This window comes from Phymastichus coffea, unplaced genomic scaffold, assembly GCF_024137745.1.
Source record: "Phymastichus coffea isolate CEN01 unplaced genomic scaffold, Cenicafe_Pcof_1.1 PCOF00053, whole genome shotgun sequence".
In the NCBI taxonomy this organism is placed as follows: Eukaryota; Metazoa; Arthropoda; class Insecta; order Hymenoptera; family Eulophidae; genus Phymastichus; species Phymastichus coffea.
Window position 1 is genome coordinate 1,248,534 of NW_026706864.1, and position 21,879 is coordinate 1,270,412.

At 48.4% G+C, this 21,879-nt stretch overlaps 1 protein-coding gene across 2 annotated transcripts; it reads right to left on the reverse strand.

Annotated features, from left to right (window-relative positions):
• Nucleotides 1-55: 55 nt before the first annotated feature.
• On the reverse strand, nucleotides 56-21,800 carry LOC131665583 (adenylate cyclase type 2). Of its 2 annotated transcripts, none has more exons than XM_058937574.1 (19): nucleotides 21,053-21,800; nucleotides 10,798-10,967; nucleotides 9,572-9,910; nucleotides 9,305-9,499; nucleotides 9,163-9,242; nucleotides 8,905-9,016; nucleotides 6,852-6,979; nucleotides 5,733-5,891; nucleotides 4,930-5,062; nucleotides 4,637-4,704; nucleotides 4,468-4,573; nucleotides 4,340-4,398; nucleotides 3,927-4,097; nucleotides 3,110-3,350; nucleotides 2,859-3,022; nucleotides 2,308-2,800; nucleotides 2,116-2,236; nucleotides 272-2,048; nucleotides 56-193 (listed from the first exon to the last, which is right to left on the reverse strand). In XM_058937574.1, the coding sequence occupies exons 1-18, from the start codon at nucleotides 21,063-21,065 to the stop codon at nucleotides 1,783-1,785; spliced, it is 3,018 nt and encodes a 1,005-aa protein (XP_058793557.1). In that variant the 5' UTR covers nucleotides 21,066-21,800; the 3' UTR covers nucleotides 56-193; nucleotides 272-1,782. The 2 variants fall into 2 exon arrangements, with proteins under 2 accessions (XP_058793557.1, XP_058793556.1); XM_058937573.1 differs by having other exon boundaries at nucleotides 9,136-9,242.
• Between the last annotated feature and the right edge of the window lie 79 nt (nucleotides 21,801-21,879).

The following is a 21,879-nucleotide window of genomic DNA, read 5'->3' on the forward strand; positions in this document are numbered from 1 at the left end:
ATAAAATTCAATTTGATATTAAAATAAATTCTATTTTATATTAATCTTCAAATTACCTTACACAGTCCGATAAAAACTGAAATTTCTTGTTTAATTTATTGTTATTTCGTTCATTTGTTTCATAAAATAAACCTTCATCAGTTCATGAAAAATCAATCATTCACTGATTATTTTGATTATAGGTTAGGTTTATCTGCGTAAAAATAAAGAATAAAATGAATTATTAAATAGACTGATATCTGCTGAACATTTTGAAAATAATATATCTCACTTTTAGATTATATTTATAATGAAAAACAAGCTTCGCTTAAATAAAACAACATTTCTACATATCGTTTTATTTTTCATAACTTAATGTGAGAAAAAAGAAAGTTTCTTGACTTAAAATCTAATTCCCCCACTTTCTTCACTCATACAGAAGAGCTACCTTTTCATTGATAATTTTATTTTGTAAAAGCTATACATTTGTCATTCAACAAATAATGAATAACGTTGACCGGTAAAATCTACGTCAACTGTGAACAGTTTTCATAGTTTAAAACGTTTTAACTCAAAAAATAACGGTCGCGGCGCCACCTTCGAAAAAAGCGGGAAGGGATAGGTACGAATTCAAATTTAATACGACCGATGGTAATATCGACAGTTTCAGTGACTTGTTGGAAAAAGTTGAAATACTATATAGGTTTTGATAAGTTTGACATTACAAATGAAAATAATAACCACATCTATAAAAGACAGGGCAGATTTTTTAATTGAGTATCCGGTGAACAATCAACATTAGAATTTTCACAGTTTTTACAGCAATTTTTAGGTTCGTTCTACACACATTCATATTTTAGATCGAAATGTCAATTTGTAATTAGGTAATATGTGTACGTGTGTTGGGTGACATCCAATTACAATATTATGGTTCTGATAATTAATGGAGCTTTTGTTTGATAAGACACGTATACAAGAGATAGTTAGATTTGTCTTTCCGAGTATTTGTACAGTTTGAGTATTATCGAAAATTGTTCAGTTGACACTAATTATCACTTACACGCATTGCAAACGGATTATTGTTGAAAATTAAAAACGGGAATTACGAAGTTGCGCGTTCAAACTAAGCCATACTTTCGAAAAAAATTGTAGGAATTTGCCAATTCAGTTGTTGCAAGCTCGCTCAAAGTTATTTTCACGTTTACTTGGAGATGTGCACGGTTATAGTTGCACAAATGTTTTTCGAACTCTTAACTTGTAAGTTTTATAAGTTTGAAATATTAAATGTCTCATACGCTTTCTAGACTTGACGTGATAGCGTATAAGTAACTTTTTCAACTTTGTCGAACGTCGAGCGAATGAATTCTCCGTGCAATCCACTGCATTCCATGTATGCATTCCAAAGGCCATATAATATTGATTATCGCGTTTGTAAAGCACGCGTCTTCGTTATCCATTCGAAAATCTTACGATTAGAACATTTGGTACGTTGATATGGAAGAAGAGAGAAAAAATAGCGTATTTACATTGATTTGTAGAATACATCGAACCATTGTTGTACTTTGTTATTACGTTCATTTGTTTACACATTGACGACGATACAGACTACGATTTTCTTTGAAATGTAACGATTAAAAGGAGCGACGCGCCCAGCACGTTGACAAATACAATCATAAAATTAGGCCATCGGCGATATAAGAATTGATCTACGCTCTACGTGGTTTCGTTGCATGTAGTATGCCGAAAGTGAAACGAAACGGGCGAAATGTGCGCTTTCAACGAAAAGAAAACATTAGCCTCGGTTCAGTAATTGTCCTCCTTGTCGTCGAACGGAGTCTTGACGAAGTAAGTGGTGAGGGTTCCCTTGCCCTTGACGTAGGTAGGTCCGCGGCAGACGAGCTCGTAGCCGGCGTTTCTCAAGACCCTGGCCGTGTCCTCGGTCACTTGGATCCTGCCCATCTGGCCGCAACTGTCCATGCGAGAGGCCACGTTGACCGTGTTGCCCCAGATGTCGTACTGCGGCTTCTGGGCGCCCACCACGCCGGCTATCACCGGGCCGTGGTTGAGTCCTGGGGAGAGCGATCGCCCGCGGTGAGAACTGCGAGCTGGCGCTCGGCCCTTGGCGCGCCCACTTACCTATTCGGAGCTTGAACCTCTGAAAGGACTCGCGGTTGATCTGGTCGAGCAGAGTCATGAGGGAGATGGCGAACTCAACGAGGACGATGACGTGGTGCTCGTGCTGCTTGGCCTGGTCGATCTTCAACACAAAGCAAGAAGCGGGCGCGGCGATTAAAACGGGGAGCAGCGCGAGCGGCGAGCCGCAATTACCAGGCCGTCCGTGTCCTCCTTGCCGGGGCTCAGTCCGCAGGCCAGCATGTAGGTGCTGCCGATGGTCTTGATCTTTTCGATGCTCGAGTACTTGGGCTTGAGCAGCAGCTTGTCGAAGTCGCAGATGATCTCGTTGAGCAGCCGCAGGCACTCCAAGCCCTGCTTGTTGATGTCCGTCTCGTCGTAGAACTCCTTGTAGTTGGGTATCGAGGCGAACATGACGGCGATGCTGCTGTAGCTCTCGTGGTAGAGGTCCTGCTTGTCGCGCGTGGCCAGGAAGTGGCCGGCCACGTGCGCCGGCAGGATGTTCTCCAGGAGGATCTTGTTGATGCCGCGCATCGTCTCCACCTCGTCCTGCTCCACCTTGAGCTTGGTCCGCCAGAGGAAGTGCGTGCGCGAGGTGTACTCGATGCGCCGGTCGAGCACGTGCAGCACCAGCCCGACGAGCGCGAGCGGGAAGCCGAGCTGGGCGAGGTAGTGCACGCGGAAGAACCTGAAAGCGAGTCGGGCCGGGGTGAGCGCGAGCGGGGCCGCGAAGCGAGGCGACCTACTCGTTGCTCGGCTGCGAGTAGTAGTCCCGCATGGGCGGCCACTGCGAGAGCGCGCCCAGCAGGCAGCCCGCCGAGGCGACCATCACGCCGAGCTTGAGCAGCGAGCCGACCCGCAGGTGCGTCCAGCCGACCACCAGGCCGATCGCCGCGCACTCGACGTACATCTGAAAGTGCCAAGCCGTGTGTGTAGGTAGCAGCGGCCTAGGGCCGGAGGAGGAGGAGGAGGAGAAGGAGGCGGCGGCGGCGCGTACCGGCGCGATGCTGCTGGGCCAGTCGGCGGCGCCGGCGTCCACCAGGCTCACCGCCGCCGAGCTGCAGCCGAGGAGCGCCGTGATCAGGTACACCGCCGTCCTGATGCCGCGGCTCAGCAGCGCGCGCTCCTCGCAGCCGACCTCGCTGCCCTTGTGCGCGCGGCTCGCCAGCCACGAGATCGCCGACAGCGCGGACAGGCACAGCAGGCCGCCACCGAAGCAGCCGCACACCACCAAGTTGCTGCGGACACCAGATCAAGCGCACCCTTTCGTTACGGCCTCCCCTCTACCGGCTCGCCGGGGGCTCGTGTCGCTCCTACTTTTCCTACTTTACTATTACCAATTTTCAGCCAATAACAATTTTAAGCCAGACAAAACAAATCGAACGGGCAATGCTCGAGTACCCTGTGAAAAAATATATTAACCCTCGTCTATTTTTCGAAATCAGCTTCATTGTTGTCGTAGTCGCGTAAAAAATTAACGAAAATTGTCGTCGATTAATTTTCGAAGCTCGCTACGAGCAGTACACATACTTTTGACTGTAATAAGCAAAGTCAAACCGAAAGATACGAATGTAGACGGATACGAGGGATCTGGATGATCCCTGATTTTAATTAGGAGATTATATTTGCCGACGGAGAATGAATTAGTAGCAAACATTGACTCGATTACGTTGTCGGGTTTGCTCATTACCGCGTAGCGCGCGAGGGTTGAAAGAAACCTTGACGTCCTTGCTGGACACAGTTCGCACTTTGCCGACGTAGCCAAAGTGACACGGCCGAAACTACCTTGACGATCCCTTCGAACTGGCACTCACCCAGGCAAGTAGACGACCTGCACGAGGAACATGACGAGGTAGAGCAGAGTCGAGACCACGACGTACCAGGGGTACTGCTCATCTCTCTGCTCGCGATACTGGTGCTCTTGATTTGTGTCCTTGAACCAGTAAGTCAAGCTCGACATACCCTCGCCTCTACCGCACCACTGTCTGTAAATCGCAATGTAATCTTCGTCGTTGGTTTCCATCGCTTGGCTATTCTTTCTTTTTTATTATTATTTCTTTTTTTTTGTTCATTTTTAAGAATTTCCTCTGTCACGGCGATATCGATTTGTGATTATGACTGCGGATCAAGTAAGACAGGGGCAAAGAAAGTTTCCAGACATTTAGTGCGCGATAAATTTTGTCAGACGCGCGTGACGAAAATCAGCAAAGAGCATCAATTGACTCACTTGACGTCGAAGCACGTAGAACCGTTGGCCAATAAGTTCGATTCGATCATGGCGATGCTCTGCGGGAAAAAAAAAACACTTTCTTACGGATCGTTCTTTGCTGACGGGTGCACGTAAGGCCAACTCACGGTAAGGCCGATGTTCTTTGCCAACGTCGACTCGGCAATGTTGGCGAACGGCTTGTCCGCGCCCCAGCACTCCACGTATTTGGTCATTTTACTACTTGGTCGGGATCTACAAGAGTATTTTCATTATTCCCCAAACCGGACGTCGGACCCTGAGATTTCTCCTGATTACCTCGACGGCGTGTGTCCAGGACCTTTGAACGATTTGCCATTCAGCAGCTCGGTCTCATCCGGATTTTTCTGTCGAAAGGTCATTCGAATTTCAATGAAACGGAGGAAACCTAAATTTTAAGGATAGAGGAGGCCGTCAAGAGAAGAACAATCCTCCTTTTTCTGGTCTACTTGTGCGCGCAGTGTATAACGGCGAAGCAAGGAAAAATCACATCCCGCGCTAGAGCCGAGCTTCGATTAACGAAGAAACTCGAAAAAAATGACAGAGCACACATGCAAGTCTGTGTAATGAACCTTGGGTGGGATGATGAGGAAAGTTTCGACTTTATGTTCAGCCAGGTAAGCTTCTCGTGTACCGCCGTTGCCAGGCTCCACTTCGAAACGATCGCCCAGCTGCAGCAGCGTCGCCTTCGTCACGTGTACTCGACTGCGGACATGAAATTGTTGCATTTTTGCGAAAAAAAATGGTCTACTTCGTTTCGCTAATTTTATTTTTTCGATGCAATTGTTGATTAGTGAAAATACACAAATAAAGCGCAGTCGTTTTCCATCGGTGGGAAAGGTAGCGGAAAAAAATGTCATTTTTATCGAATTCGAAAAGACGCAATTTTGGCAATATTCGTCGTTTCCCACGAAAAGATTGTCTTTTTTTCAATGTAAAATATCGACCTGCGGTATAAAAGCGATGACGATTTTTTTTTTCACTTGGACTTTGTTTCGAGTATTGTTTCATTATTTGGAATTGGAATAAAAAACAAGGGCATTATTTTTTTAACAATTCGTTAGCCGTCCATGTAAAAATAATGACCGTAGTGAGAACAACGTGACCGAATCCGTCTCCTGTCGCGCAGTTGATTTAATCGTAAATTTCATTAGCCCGCGGGCGCAACTAATCACATTACTGTCCTCTGCGCCCCTTTGTACAAAGAAAGGGTCGACGGAATCGCATGGGTGACGAGCTTATGAAGCACGCGCTCCGCCACTTAGCGACAGCGACGCGTGGGCAAAAGTAAGCGAAACAGCGAGGAGCTGCAACCGACTGTTTGCCGAATGGATTTCGCTGCGACGGAGAGGCAATCGCGTGCGTGCGTACTCACCCAGGTTCACCGCCGCTCTCCATGTGATTGGCGAGAGTGACGTCGTCGCTCCACACGTCGAATTGCCATTTCCGCAGACCCAGCACCCCGCACAAGACGTTCCCCGTGTGGATGCCGATGCGCATGTCCACGTTGAAACCCGTTGCCTCGCGAACGAATCTGCGCGTGATTTGTTTTCTCTTTTAGTATCAGCGCTCATCGCGACTTTGGAATTCATCACTGGAATATCTCGGTTATTGCGAGATGAAAATGCGAATGAAGCGAGGCAAATGCTGGGCATAATAGAGCGGATTGTACCGAAGACAATTGGAGATGCTGTGTAAATGCTGTGCCACGCTGAAATTCGTCTGACTATTTTTCATCGTTAAACAAGTCACGAATCTCGTCGAGATATTCGATATTTTTATGATATTTTAGCTGACGCGCATCGTGGTAAAAAGTGCATTTTAAAAATTGTTGAATTCCCAGTGATGATGCTGTTCATCGATACAAAGCGCAAGGCTTTGTTATGCGGCTAATTATTCTCTCTCGAGGGTAGACGACGGAAGCTCGAGTGAAAAACAAACGTAATTTTGAAAAAAAAAATTTGACAACGGGCAAAAGCTACGAAGTTTATGGCAGAGTGTCGAAATGGTCTCTTGAAATTGTCCGTTTAGCTCGCACAAAAACGTTGGAAAACAAAAATCGATCGAATAAGCTAGGAAAGGATGAGCGCGCGGCACTCGAAAACTGGGAAAAGCGTGGAGATTTAAAATTTCGAAGTTTGTTTCTCGAGAGAGGGAAGCTCGCAGAACGAATATGAAATCGATGAGCGGCTGCGGCTGACTAGTAGGGAGCGCGCAGAACAGCGGAGAGACGATAAAAGTAATTCCCTCGCGACACGCTCGCTACTGGCGTAATCAGCCCGGGTCATGGAAATGGTGATCCGTGCGTTTTTGATGCGCGCTCTCCGACCTAATTTCTCAGATAAGTCCCTCGCAGTGCTCTCCGTTCTGGCGCGAGGGTAAGTTAATCTTTTTCGGGCTCTCCGATTGGCCTACGAGCGAGCGGGGATTGATGCTGGGCTTCGTTCGCTGTATAGCCTTTTCCAAATGTCGCGCAGTACTTTGAACGGCATACCTGATGGCTTCGATCATTTGTAGGCCCATGTTGACGCAGTTGTAGGCGTGATTCGGCCTCGACACGGGCAGCCCGGACACGCAGTAGTAGCAGTCGCCGAGAATTTTTATCCGCATGCACTGATTGTCCTGCGAAAAGAAAGCAGCGACGAACAGAGAGTCCGCGCGTAGCTTGGGTTCGCGCACGCGGGAGAGAGAGAGAGAGAGACGCAATTCCGCCGTGGGGCGCACGATAGCGCCTCAAAGGAATAGGCCGCAACACAATGTAGCGCGGCTGCGGCAATCGATGATGGCGCTGCGAAACACGGCTAATGCACCTGTGGCTCCGATACACTCTGCGTTGCGCTTATATTAATGCGGCGGCGCGCGAGCTCGCCTTTGCGAGACGCCTGATTGACTTTGCGCCCGGCTCGTCTGATTTCAGACGCGGCGGCGTCGATCGATGCGTCTCCCGCCGCCGATCTATTGGTCGTTTTTTTCCTTTTACCTCCAGCGCGAACTCGCCGACCGATCGATAAAGCCGGATTAGCGAGGCTCGAGTCTACGTCGAATTCGCCGTCGACTCGGAGCGACGGAATAGCCGATGTCCCGCGCACGGATTTTTGATGGGCGCACGCGTGAACGCGGGGCTACGCACGAACCGGGAGGGGCCTTCGTCCCCCGATCGTTGCACGAACCTCGTGGCGCGAGGTGAAACTTTTCGCGCTGACGCGCGCGGAAAACTCTCGTCGGCGTCCCGATGCTACGCGTTTTCCGCCTCAGCGACGGCATCGTAGCGAGTATTTGCACGCTTCCTTTATCCCCGATCGAGCGTCCCCGCGGGAGAGGCCATTCCGAGAAACGCGCCCGTAAGAGACAAACAGCGGCGACGGCCACGAGGTCCAGCTGGCTGCTTGCAGTCCCTCGAGGACGCCGCGCGCATATCGATTTCATTCGCTAATGGACTAAAGTGACGCGTCGTTTCTCTCTTCCTCGAGGGATCTTTTCGCTCGCGCGCACAGGACGATGCTTATGATCAGCCTTTTTCGGGATGCGACGTATGATTTATCAGCGGAGACTGATTTTTTCCCCCCCTCCCGATTGATGGACTCATTTTCCACCGGTCCGGTTTGTTTATCCACTTTGAACGTCATGCGACACTGCGGTTTCGATTGTGTCCTCGGGTCATTCGAAAATGCTTAGTTAATCGAGAATATTGATGAGAATTTGCAAACCGAATATAAAGCCATATTGCAATTATACATGTTATTCGTTCGCCCTAAGCTATGCCCATTCGCGTGATTGTAATTTATCGGAGCAGTCGGTCCCTCGCATTCAGATTTAGCGTTGCTTTTCCAACTTTCAATGGGAAAGCTTTCAATTTTCACCAAGCTCGTTCCATTTCCCGATTACGAATGTCGGCGAAAACAGCCGCGAAGTACACTTCCGCGCGAAAAAACAAGCGACGTACACCTGCCTGCCGCTACGAAATTTTGAGCGATAAATCGCCAACTTTTCTCTCAGCGCGTCGCGGGCGCAGCCGTGGTCTTGAAACTCCACGGCATCTTGTTTTAAGAGAGCAATTTTTTATCGTTCGCGGTGCAATTTCCCGAGGAAGAAGCATTCTTCGCTCGGCGCCTCCGCATGCATAAGCCAGCCGACCGCGCGTAAATTAACGTCGATTCCGACGATCAGCCTTCGCTTTAGAGCGCTCGATCAGACCGCGCGCGGGCGATAAACGACTGCTTGAGATTTCTTTTCCGTTGATCCTCGTCGGCTTCAGTGGGGCAGGACGCCGGCTCGCGTTGAGTATTTCTAATTGAAAGCCATTTCACCGTCGCGAATCGTAGTTTGACTCTCAACGAGCGTCGACTTTTCTCTCTCTCTCTCTCTCTCTCTCTCTCTCTCTCTCTCTTTCTCCATATCGTCGTCATTCAAATCCAATCGATCGCACCTCCTTGAACCTTCTCTTTTGTTTCCGCGCGAGCCGAGTGTCGGAGGGACGCATTGCTCGTCTCGCTGTCGGAGCAAGCGAGCGATAGGTGGGCCGTACTCACGGTTTCCGCTCTGCTTACCTGCGCTATCTGGTCGAATCTGCCAAACAGCTCGTTCAGCGTTCTGACGAGGTCCGAGGCCGACAGCTGCTCGGACAGCGGCGTGAAGTTCACTATGTCCGCGTAGAGTATGCTGGAAGCAGGCAAGCGCACAGGATAGAGAGAGAGAGAGAGAGAGAGAGTGAGAGCGCGCGTCCGCCGGCGACTTCCGTTGGCCGCTGCCGAGGCGCGCGCGCGCGCCCACCCGCTCACCTGACGCTGTTGTGACGCTGCACGTACATCTCGTGGAATCTGGTCTGCTTGTGCTTGCTCGCCTCCTGGCAGGCGTCCGCCATTTTCAGCATTATGCTCCGCTTGACCTTGTCGCGAACGAAAGCAAATAAACAGTCGGGGACGCTCGCGCGCGCGGCGACTCTCTCACCTCGGCGGCGATGTACGCGGGGATGACGCTTAGCAGCAGCTGCTCCTGCTGCTCGCGCTCGCACTCGAGCTTGATCCTCGACTCGATGATGGTGGCCGTGCTCGCGAAGGTCTGGCTGTGCGCTCGCGACGTGAGCACGCGGTAGTAGAGTCCAGCGAGCAGCGCGGCGGTCACGAACAGCACGTCGCTCTCCACCTGTCGACAGACGGGACTCGGCCCAGTCAGCCAGTCTCGACGCCGCCGCCGCTGCTGCTGCTGCCTGCTTACCTCCGCGAGCTTCGGCTCGCCGTAGACCAAGTGGAGGGCCCCTCTCTTGGTCAGGTAAGCGGCGGCGAGGCAAAAGCCCAGCACCGAGGGCCGGTGTCTCTTGATCCTCGGCAGCGAGGCGACGAGCGCGAGCACGGCCACGAAGGCGGCGCTCGGCGACGTCAGCAGCAGGCAGCCGGCGCCGAGGAGCGCCGAGGCGAGGAGGCCGAGGGCGAAGCGACGTCTGCGCGAGGCGAGGCTCGCCGGGAACTGGGAGACGGCGAGCAGGCAGCAGCTGCTCAGCAGCATCGCCGTCAGACTGCTTATCGGTAGGATTAGGCGTTTCATTTCGTCGCTGCTCTGTAACAAGTCCAATTGCCGCGGGTAACTCGGGCGCCTGCCGTTCGCCAGAGTTCCAATTTGCGACCGAATAACTGCGCGTTCCGCCACGGGAGCCTCCCGACGTAGCTGGAAAGTTTTTCAAAAGCGCACGCTCCGCCGACCGGCGCGGCGCGCACAAAGGGCTCGCACGGAGATATGACGCGGTGGAAACGAGACGGAAGCGTTGCCGGGCGTCGGCGCCGGCTTCGAATGGCGAACGTTCATTGGTCGCTGCGACAAGCGGTTCGGGGGAAAAATCACAACTCGAGTCTTGACGATCGCGTTATCGAAAGCGAACGAACGGAAGCCACGAGCTTGGAGAGGCTCAACTCGCGCGAGTGATCGGCAAGCTCGGAGGACGCACCGAAGCAAATCTTTATGGCGCGAGCCGACGTTGATTTAGTCGGGCGTTAATGGCTCCGCGACGACTGAAGTTCGCGTTGCGTGCCTCTCTCTCTCTCTCTCTCTCTCTCTCTAAATCGTAAATCGAGTATGTTTGTTCCGCGAAAGCGAGCCAGACGCGTTGTCGTTATTACGCGTTTCATTTCGCAATGGGCTTTTCGTTCGTGTCCAGCTTTTATTGGACATTAAAGTCAGCAACGAACGGCTGGCAAGTGCGAGGTACTCGAGTGACGCTACGCAAAACAGCACTAAAGAGGCAAATGAAGAAAACAAGATTGCGCGTTCAACTGAAATTTATTAAATCAAGAGTGGGACATCCGCGCTCGTTCCGAGCATATTTTTCTGAGTTTCAGGAAAACTCGATTATTTTGAATGAATGTGTCGCGAAGCAACCAATTTCTTTTGTAATCTTTTTTATCTATAAATAGAAGAAGATGAGAATGTTCGACACACTCGTTACTCACATAAAGGCATAGAAGAGCGACGAGAGGAGGTAAAGTAGCGAGTACAGTGACACTCAGGAGGCCAGTGTAAAGCGAAGCTGTTAGCTTGCCCTCGTATCTGTCTCGAAGATCCTCCAGTTCCTTGTCTCCGCCGCCAACGCCACCAACGCCGCTGCTGCTGTTTGCGCGTTCTGTAGCAAACACAAAAGAACCACTTGAAATTTCGGAATGCGGACGACAGAGGATCACCTCCCGTCCGCGCGTTTGATGGATTTGACTTGGAACGAGAATGGATTTTCATTCCCCGAGCGAGGCGTTTAAAGCATCGATCGTCTGGCGGCGAGAAATGACGTTAAGCGAAGTGCATTTCACCCTTCGTCGAATTGTCCAGGACGTTGATAGCCTAGGTTTTCAGCTGGGCGCGTGGATTGCGCAACCCGTTCGATCGGCGAAATATGATCGAGGAAAGAGGCGACGAGGGGTCGGCCTGCCCGGTATCTCCTTCTGCTTATCGATGGAGCGCGGGAGACACGAAGAGCAAGGCAAAAGCACACCATGGCCGGAGATCGCGTGCGAGGTGCTGAACCGTGGACGGCGCGTCGGGTGAGAAGAAGCAACGACTCGACGGTGAGATCCAGGTGGTGCGGTGAGTTTGGTAGGATGCGTCTTTGTTTTTGCCGCTGCTCCCCCCGCCGCTTTAATATAGTCGCCGGGCGGGCTGAGTGGAAATTATGGCGGCAGTTTCGCCCGCTCGCTGCGCAGCTTAATGCTTGCGTAATGACGGCGAACGGCGCGCGGCCGTGTGCGCGCGTATAACGATTGAATTAACTCGCATGTAGCCGATGCACTTGGCTAATGGGCGTCGGACGCTCGATGTGCTCGACCGCGACGAGTTGCGTGGACCAACTTTCGCGCTGAGCGTAGTTGTCGATCCGCGACTCGATTGATTCATCAAAGTTAAGTTAGGCGCGGCCCCTCTCGCTCGACTTTGCTGTTGGCGGGCAGAGCGATCAGTTTCCGATCGGAAGCTGGCCAACGACCACGACGACGCGCCCGCGATCGCTCGATTTCGAGGTTGCAGCGTCTTCGTCTGGCTCTGCCTGATTCACAAGTCTTTGAATTGGTGCAATTGCTGAGAGTACGCGTACCTTTGTGTTAAGCTGAAAACACAGAAAACGCGCGGCACATTCAGAACGAAGAATCCCTTTGATGGCTGAGCTGTTCCTAATTTTGGAAAGCTCGCGCCCAATCTGGCGGTAATTTTCGTAGATTGCCGTGCTCTTCGTTACACGCAGAGCCGCACGCGCTCATCTTGACGGCGCGTCGTAAATTCGTTGCACGCGGCACTTTCAATCCTATCGTGACAGTTGGAGAACTTTTCTCTCGCTAAGCTCCGCAAAGCTCCAGCGCGAGCGCGAGTATCCCTCGAAACCTTTGGCATTCGGATAAATTGACCGAGTATACGGCGATAATTCGCTCGCCCGTCGACTAAATACTTTCGCCGTGTATACGCGAACGACGTATTCCGTGATCCCGTCGCCACCGATGATTTTTTTGGGCACGTGCAGAGCAGTGCGCGACGACTTCCAATTATTCCAACCGTGAGAAAGGCGTAGAACTCGGTAACAAAATTTACTGCGAATTAGACGGCAGAATTTGCAGACCAAGCAACTCGAACTTGCCCGGCAGCATGGCCCTGTTATTATTAGTATTATTCAACCAGACGATCGTTACTAAAGTTGCTCGTCAGTCTAGCAAGTTAGATGCAGTCGTGTAACGTATATGCTCAGGGAAGGGGCAAGTTTGCGACACCTATAAGCGAATTCGAGGCAAACTCGCCGCGAGCGAACTAGTTTCTTCGACACTCGCAATGGAATTATCAGAGACACTCGCCGTGATTTTAGCTTCTGTCGCGGAAAGTGGGCTACGCGCGCGCGCCTAGTCCTTTTGTCGCGCTCGTCCAAGATTTGTAACGGACAATTTCAAGGCACGCCGGCGAGCATGGAAAAGCGCTGCCGGCCTGTGCACGACGAGCGAAACGCCTCGCGAACGCCTGTCTATCTATTTCAGATGTTTTCATGGATAAATATAAAGCGCGCGAGTCGGAATCGATAAAATGAAGGATGAGCGATAAAGAAAAAAAGATCGACTGTGTGTATATTGGCTTTTAATCCTTTTTATTCTCGACGGCCTTGAAATAATTGGCAAGCGAAAACAAAAAAGAAGGAGAAAACAAAAAGTAAACGATTTGATTAACGACGGTCGCGCGCGAATCAATTTTCCTTTTATCGAAACGCTCCGTTCGTTAAATCTCGATGCTCCGGAAAAAAAAGACGGCGGCCATTCGCTTGCCATCAGTCTCGAGTATACCCGCGTGAAATGATCACGCCGAGTGTATTTTGGTGTCGCTCCGGAACAGCCGCAGCTGATGCTCTCATCAATCTCCTTGCAAGTGCGAAATGAAAAAAATCCATTCCTTTTATTTATTTTTTTTTCGACGCTGTCGTTTATTTTGAGGCTGCTCGCTAAAGCGCGGATTTCGGAAAATTATGCGAAAATAGAATGAAGTTCATATGTGGAGTTCGAGGTCGAGAGAGCAATATCAATTTCGCGCGTGATTGACTTGCGTAGCGCCAGCAGTTTACAGTACCAAATGCGAGTTTATTAATACGACGGGGATGCAAATATATCGCGCGGCGACTTCCTCTGGAGGTTTATTCGTTGGTCGTTTTCACGCCTGCATCCTTCTGTCGACAACTCGTTACCTTGTATGCTTGTCGATTCGCTTGATTCCCAAGCCGCACTCGTCACGGGCAAAAGAAGGTTGCCCGGCCTTCCGTCCAAATTAATTACCCATTCGATTACCCGGAATAAGCGCCTCTTACAGTCGCACTGAAAACGCGCATTAAATATCCGCGAGAGCGCGCGAGCTGACAATCTCGCGCGACGCCCGTAAAACTTTGACGCCGCTTTGCCGTCGGTTTCGAGGCGCGCAGTTTCTAATTGCGTTTACTTGAAAGAGGTTTTCCGTCCTCGGCGTGGGTCGTATTTTATTCATCAGGAAGTATTCGCCAATTCTTTCTTCTGTTGTGCATTGGCAAATTTTTCTTCGAAGCTCATGTGAAAACCAAACACTTCATTTTGTAAATTACATGACGATCTATTCGCAACTTATGATCGAAAGGACATAAAGATATTATTCATGATATAATATAATATCAAGATTCCGTTATCAACGATATCTAGAGATAGTGTTGAAAAATGAATATGTTTAGAAAAAGTAATTCCTTAATTTTTCAAAAAGTAACACCTTTTTTTATTTAATGAATATGCTAGTGAACGTTTGCACAGACTCGGTACGTGCGCACGCGCACATGTCTACAAACTATTCTTCGTAATATTTTTGAAAAATTGAGAAAACTATTTATTTTGACTTTTCATTTGAAGCGAAATCCACGTATTTATTTCATCTATTATTCACTGCACTACTCATATGAATTGACTGAGCGAGCAATATCGAACCACTGCAATCTCAAGCAAAACTATTGCCAGCACGATGAGATGTCGCGTAAAAATGCTACGCTAAGTCCCATTGAAAAGACAATCGAAAGTTCAATCGCACGTTCGCTAACGGACGTTTGCCGCGCTCGAAGGGAGCTTTTTTTATTATCGCGCGCGAGCTTTCAATAACGAGCGCCGAGCGAATGGCAAATTCAAACTCCGACAGGCGTACGACAAGCTTTTACTTTTTGCTCGAGTTGTCGGGGCGAGTTATGGAGCTTTTATTTTCGCATCGGGGAGGACGTGGAGAGATCATCGAGTAATCCGCGAGGCGTGCCATTTCAACGCTGTTTACCCGCGCTCGTGCGCGCGAATCGATAAAATGTGTGCTGGGCGTAATTACGCGGGATTTCATCCGCGATGGAAATTCGGCCGGCCATCGAGCCATCCGCGGACTTGCCGTGACAAAAGAGCGACATCGGCACGCGCGCTCAAGCTCGATTTGCGTCGCACAGTGCGTCCCTTCGCCGTTCGCGCGATTCGCGGACCCGAGGATCCTTCGCGGTTTCGAGCCAGCGGAAAGAAGCGCGCATCAATCGCAGGCGCGCCTGCGGGGCGAGGACTCGAGCTAATCTCGCGGTTTTCATCTCCGCGTCCTTCTCGTGCCGCGCGTCGCTCGTTATCTTTGCAATCAGTCGGCGGAACTCTCGCGAGCTAAAACTCCGAGCAATTTAATTAGCTCTCGCGCAAGAGTCGGCGAACAACGCGCAAATTTTCCGACGGGAAAGGGGCGCGCGCCACGATTTTTCAGCCGGGCGACAGTCGGTGGGAGTCCTGCCGCGGCGCCGCGCCAACGTAGGTCGCTCGAACCGGCCTGCGACGCCCTCGCGAGCTCTCTCGAAATACATGCGCTCTATTTATAAAAGTGCCCCTTGCGACCGCGACGCCGACGACGACGAGGAGCCCACTGTGAGAGCTGCAGCTTCGTCCGCCCCGCGGCTTCCCACATCGCTCGACTGTTCTCCAAGTCTCCTAACCAAATGAAGCGACGCTTCGGCGTGTCTCGCCCCTTGCGAGACAATGCAGCGCAAACTGTGCAATCCAAGTGATTTTCAGAATAAGCACGGCATTGTGCGTCTGACGCGACATTTTCTCTCTCGCTGCGTAACCCTCGAGGGAGAGAGGAAGCTGGTTATATCAACTTGCTCGCGACAAATGAAAAACGTGCTATTTTCGCAGATCATTATCTAAAATGGTTGTTTTCATTTTTCATGCTGTGTATCAAATTAGATTCGTTCGGGTACATGCCCGGCGGGCCGGGCTAACGCAATTAGTGTCGAATGGATTTTTCATAATTCCGAGTAAACAAGGCAATTTTCTTCAGTCTCTCGTTCGCTTTATCAAGACGGAGGAAATGAAAGGATCAAGAGCAGAGCGCAAAGAATTTTGTTTGTCTTTTTTCTTTATGCGTCGTCAGGAACGTTTGAGGAATTCGTATTTATTTTCTCGATGATGAAAAATGGATGTTCTTATTTATTGATTAGACATACGTCACGAAGATGACAGTATACTTTCGTCAACAAATCGTTTCCATCATCGTTATCTATAGCAATTTTCGATTTCCAAGCGAATTACACTTCGAGAACTGTAGGAATACTCGTGAGACTCATACAAAATAGCTTGGGTTCGGGATAATTGATTTTAATCAATCGTTATAAATGAATGTCAATTATCCTGATCGCTTTCGCAATTTCCATGGTTATAATTATGAAATATCGAGGCTTTCTCTCGGTGTAAAGGCAAGTAATTAGAAGAATTCAAGCCATTTGTTGCACCATCAATCGTCTCTCCAAAATCTTGGTGTCCATCGCACATACTAGACTTCAAAAGCTTCTGAAGCACGTACGATTTCGTGTACTCCGGGACCAGCGTCGCGACGACCGCGATTGGAGTCTGGCCAAAGCAAACTATTTTCATTCGAACCATAAATTCAAAATTTTTCTATTTCACCCTTTTGTTATCCGTCCAGTTTTTATACAATCGATATACGCGTCGCAATTATGCGACTGAAGTTGTAATTTGAAATTGAAATAGGCTCATTATGCGGCGATATTTTAAAGAAATACGATTAATTCATTATATTTATAATAATGAATCATTCTTGGGCATAAATAACTATGTTTTTAGTCAAATCTATCGAATTTATCGCATTTCAGCTATATGCTTTTTTTCAGACACATAGTATTTGAGATTCTCTATGGAGGGCTCCATCATCATACAAAAGTTTCGCGATTCACTTAACCACATCAGCATTTTCCAACTTGATTTATAAACGTGCTTTCCTCTATAGTGAATGTTTCAGGCGGAATTCCTAATGCAGCATTTTCTTCAGTAATGAAAAGCTTCACAGTATTTGCCGTTACATTATTCAAACGATGAGAGGTATGTTTTTTATCCATACCATATCCACGTATTTAAATCCAACAGTACTTTTATAATTTTATAAAATTTAGTATAAACTCCTAAGTATATCTAGTTTCCATTCAATATTCCAATTATTTTGAAGGATACATGGGTGAATTACAAGAAACTATAACAGAAAATAAAAAATATAAAATTTCATCTAGGAATCCACCTTACTAAACTAACATAAGACGGAAAGTATGTGAAATGAAAAGATTTTCTGACGTTATAACTAATAAATTTTCTAAAAATAATATTAAAATACGAAGAAAATCATAAGGAGTATAAAGCATGAGCAACCAAATGAAACACAGATACCCAGAATTCCGAATAAAACGCTCTAGTAATCTCGCCTTTGAAAATTAAGACAAGAGAAGCGATAAAAAAACCGAAAGAGGGGAAGAGAGGGAGAGAGATGAGAATTGCGCTTAGAGAAAACAAATCGCGTAAGCCTCAAACTCTCAAGAGACCGTCGACGACGAGTTTCGCGTCCAATTACGTATTAATTAGACAGGCGAAAACAATCGACGCCGCGTCGAGTTTCGCGCTGACCATGAACTGTTCCTTCTAATTGATTCATGCGCTCGTCTCTCCCGGCTGCGTGTTTCTTTTGCGATCTAAATTCTGCAAGGCATATCGAACGGGACGGATTGCTTTTTCGGTTTGACGTTCATTATTAGTTTCTTTTTTATGGCGTAATGGAAGATTTAAGAGGTGTTTCAAAATTTGCAGGATGTTATGTACTATTGCAAGATGCTTTACCAGAAATATACTTTGGCTTTTCAAACTCTTACGAAAGACCAATTTAACATTATAATTTCTCCAATGAAGATTTTTCATTGTTTTTTTTATTTCGAGATATTTTATGGGAAACGCTTCGTCTCTTAAAAAGTTTGTGAAAGTTCATTTTGAAATTATGACTTCCAAGCCAATGTAATATTTCATTATTATATTTTGCCAACGTCAAAATAAATGTACCCAACAAAAATTCTTTATATAAATTTGATCTGTAAGATTCACTCGGATCATAATTTTATTAATGTTCTTCCTCACCTACTTCGCAAAGAAATTACATTTCTAACAATGTAAATCCTCGACACAAAAGAAAATAAAGAAGCACCTTTCCAAAATGTAAATGCTCTTCAAGAAAGAAAACTGACATTTGCATATTGAATGCGAAGATAGAGGGACGGTTAGAGGGAAGGTCGAGGTTATGAAAAATTCGCGTGCTATCGTTAGATCAATTGACGTTGAGGCCAAAGACTCAATTGACGGTAAACGTCGTCTAAGCCGTACATCGTTTTCGAGTGTCTGGATGAACTGAAATATGTGTATGGCATCATGTGTCTCGTCAAATTTTTAACAAATACAGCAAAGTTTATATGTATACGTCAAGTGTTTCAATTACAGCGAATCAATAGCAATAGTCGTCTTTTAGATGAAGTTTGCTTGGAATCCTTTTTCCACTTTACGATACTATAAATCGATGCCGCGATATTAGAAGAGTTTGTTTGTGTTCTATATAGAGAGGAGATTAATAAAGAGTGTTGCAATTTTTCGTGGAATTCCCGCTGGTAAGCTTTATTTTTTATCCCATACCTTTTTTTTTGCGTAACGTAATCTGGGTTGCTCGAAATGAGTAATTTATCACTTAAGTTGAGTGATCGATTACTCAACAAAAAATTCTTATGCTGAACTTGCTGAAAGTGAGAAGTGAACTGTTTACATTGAGTAATTGTCAGAATGTCTCGAATTTGTCAGATGAAAAATCGATTGGTTCTTATGAGCTGTTGCTTACTGAATAAAAGAAGATAAATCGATTTAAACAATATATTGACTACTCACTTAAAGCAACCTTTCAATTGAGTACATTTTTCGCGAGGATTTAATTTGAATGACTCGTATGGCTTAATTTAGGTAAAACTTGGTCTAGTGAAAAGAGCAGTATATAAAAGCTTCCGTGATAGTCATTCGTATGCTTAGTGCTCGTTATCACGACAGGCATAAAAAAGACATAAATTACGAAGAAACTTAGGCAAGCCTATCGCATGATAAGCTTATCAAATACGATGATCTCCCGAGAAAAGCTTCCTGCTTGTTATCAATCCAAGTCTCCAAATAACGATAGCACCGATGCTCGCGTAGATAAGTCAGTCTCGTGCGGTGCGTGCGCCAGTATAGCGATTGATTTTCGCCGCTTGCATGCACTGCAGCTCGTGAGATGGCTGAAAAATTCTGTTTGAACATTTTTCCACGATGAAAGGAATGAATTATGATTCTGCGAAGAGCAAGAGAAAAGCAATCTCAAGTTGGCGCGCATTTTTAAGTGCGCGGATGAAAATGAGATTCGAAACGTAAGACCTTGTCGGTCGGACTGGAATTCCGTTCGCTCGTCAGCTGCAAACGCGAGTTGGTCAAGAGAATGACACTCGCGTAAGCCACTTGGCTTTTCGGCTCTAACGTGTTCAATAACGAACGACACGGGCTGACAATTGACACTGTAGTAACCTTTGCCAGCCCAGAAAGTAGCGTCAATTGATTTGCCCGGTATACGCGGCAAATGGGCTCTCTCGTCTGCTCGTTTCTTCATTTCGGTCGTCGGGCTTCGCATCGGATTAAGCGCGTTCGCTCGCGCGTCTGTAATACTCGGCGCGCGCAATATAATGGTTGCAATAGGTGGAGCGACACAAGAAAACAACAGAGTATCGTCCTTGCGTGCTTTCGCCCAAGTGACAGAGGAATCAGCGAGCGGCAATTCGGCGTTGGAAAAGCACGCGCAGACTTGCCGATGTGCCGGCTAATCACGCCCTATATGAGCGAAAGCTCAGCGTCGCGTGAAACTTCTCGTCAACGCGAAGGATGCCGCACTTTGTCGAATTTCGGCCGAATGGGAGCGGCGTGGCAGTCGACGCGGCATCGACAGGCGCGCGCCTCGGCTTTCGTCCTCGACGACGGATGCAACGCTGCTTCGCCAAGATACGCGCCTGTAACAATGCGTCTCGTCTACCGCTGCCGAATAAACGAGAGCGCGGCACCGGCACCGCGGAACGGACGGCGTAACCTACTTGCCGAAAGCGTTTAGCGCCGACGAGACGACGCGCGTGAGAGACGCTCGTCCAATAAGCCTCGCATATTGATTTCCCATACACGCGCGCCTTTCAAAGCGCGCATTCTTTCGAGAACACTTGCTCGTCGCGCCGCCGCCTTGCCGCTGCCTTGCCGCTGCCTTTATCGCTCGGTCGCACACGCGCGCCTACGTTAGCGTTAGACAGTGCGAATTGGATGAGCATCTGGCTTCCGGCTGCGCGTACGCACTCGCGGCTCTCTCGGTTCGAAGCTTCCGGCACGGATGCTGCGTACCCACTGAAATTGACGTCGGCGAGGGCTACGCGTAGCCTGCGCTCGTTGCAATCGGCAGTACGCCAGAGCTCAACTTCGCGCTCGCCACTCGATCGTTGATCCAGCCGGCGGACAGCGACCGGGATTCCGATTATCATTTCAGTCGAACGCTCCGCTGATGTACCGTTCCGATTTGACGACTGCGCGAGCTCGCTGCAACTTCGGTCGTCTTTCACTCGTTATTTTCGGCATCTTGTTTTTTCGTTTTTTTTTTATTGCAGCCCCCTCCCCCCGCCACGAAAGTCGTCTATTTTCTTATCGCGTGCGGACCTCCGGGTTTCGGAAATTTCTGCATGGATTTGTGTTTGTACGAACGTAAATAACGTTTTGTCCCTTTTTTGTAGAAACGTTATGTGACATCCTTATCTTTTTCTCATGGGCGGTCGATTTTTTATCTTTCTTTTTTTCTTTAATTAGGTGAGTGAGTATTCGATATTGAAGTGGGAATGTTTTTATCGGATCGATGAATGAATAGTTTAGTATTGTTATTCCGGCCTAAAAGTCGTTCGAAGTTTCATAAAAGTAAAATAAAATATGCTCGCTAATAAAAACTGCAGACCGTAATAGTTCTGAACGCCTTTACGCGCGCTTTAGCCGCGTACATGCAAGCTCGTAAAAGGAAAACTTTACTTTCATGCGGCTTTCTTTTTACGGATGCGTGGAAGCTAGCTCTAATTTCGTTTTGTGACGTTGGCCTGCGGTATCGAAATCGAAAAATCGCAGGAGCACGTATCGCTGGGAGCGAAGCAAGGACGCGAAGCGACGACGTCGCGTGTACGAACAATCAATTAGCGTGGCTTGTAATAATCGTCAATTAGCACGACCGCCGCATCGCATTAATTGGCTAAAGGTTGCGGCGAACGGTGCCGCGAGCGTCCGGATAAGAATTCCGCGAGGCACGAGCAAACATCACCTTCTTCTTCCATGGCTGTCGTCCAGAGCAAACGATTCCCTTCTGATTCCTCTTCTCGGCTCACTGCTCGTGCACAAACACCCTCGTCTTGCACTGTTGCATATTAAACTGCGCCTATTGGCTGTTTCTCCTCGTGGCACTAAACGCAGATGTCTTTTCAGATGTCGGTTTCTTCGTTCTTTGGTTCGGGCTCTTAGGCGGGCGCGTTTTTCAGTCGCGCGCGGGCTTTCGAAAGCAAGGATCGTTCTAAGTTTAGACAGACGGTCAATTACTCGTTGCGGAGCGTCGCTGTCGCGAAGCAATGGAAATAATAGAATATTCGGGTGGCGTGTAAAGCTTTTGGCCTCGCGTCAAAAATTGTCAAATTCGCTTGCACTTTCTCCGCGGCGCGAGCTGCGCGCGAGCGAGGCGCGTGACCAAGTTCAACTAACCCTTCTGATAGGTCTTAAAATAAATGGTCTGTGGGCGCCGTCGCGCCTTTCCGCTCGCGCGACGGCAGCGGCAGCTATGCTAATTGAGCTTCCTTGCTGAAATGGAAAAGAACACGCGACGGCAATGGTTCTCGTCGAAGCACACGCGCCGTTTGCCGTTCGCTTTGTCTCGGAGTGATCGAGGAGAGAGAACAAAAGAGAAAAAACGAGCTCGTCCGACTAAAATCCAACGACGAGCCCACCGGAAAGAACGAGAAACCGACCGTCTCGGGTTACAGAAAGGAATCGTCACTGGACATGGCGATGGACCGCACGCCGCCGGCTCTCGGCTGCAACTGGTGGCCGACGCGCTTTGCACGTTGCTCGCGATCCAAGCGAGCCAAGCGAGCCAAGCGA

What these genes read in the sequence shown, in the direction of transcription:
- LOC131665583 (XM_058937573.1), bottom strand. An exon ending in CAAAGAACATCGGCCTTACC is followed by an intron (nt 4,399 to 4,467) that starts GTGAGTTGGCCT and finishes TTTTTCCCGCAG; the next exon opens with AGCATCGCCATGATCGAATC. An exon ending in CAGGTCGTCTACTTGCCTGG is followed by an intron (nt 3,351 to 3,926) that starts GTGAGTGCCAGT and finishes TGGTGTCCGCAG; the next exon opens with CAACTTGGTGGTGTGCGGCT.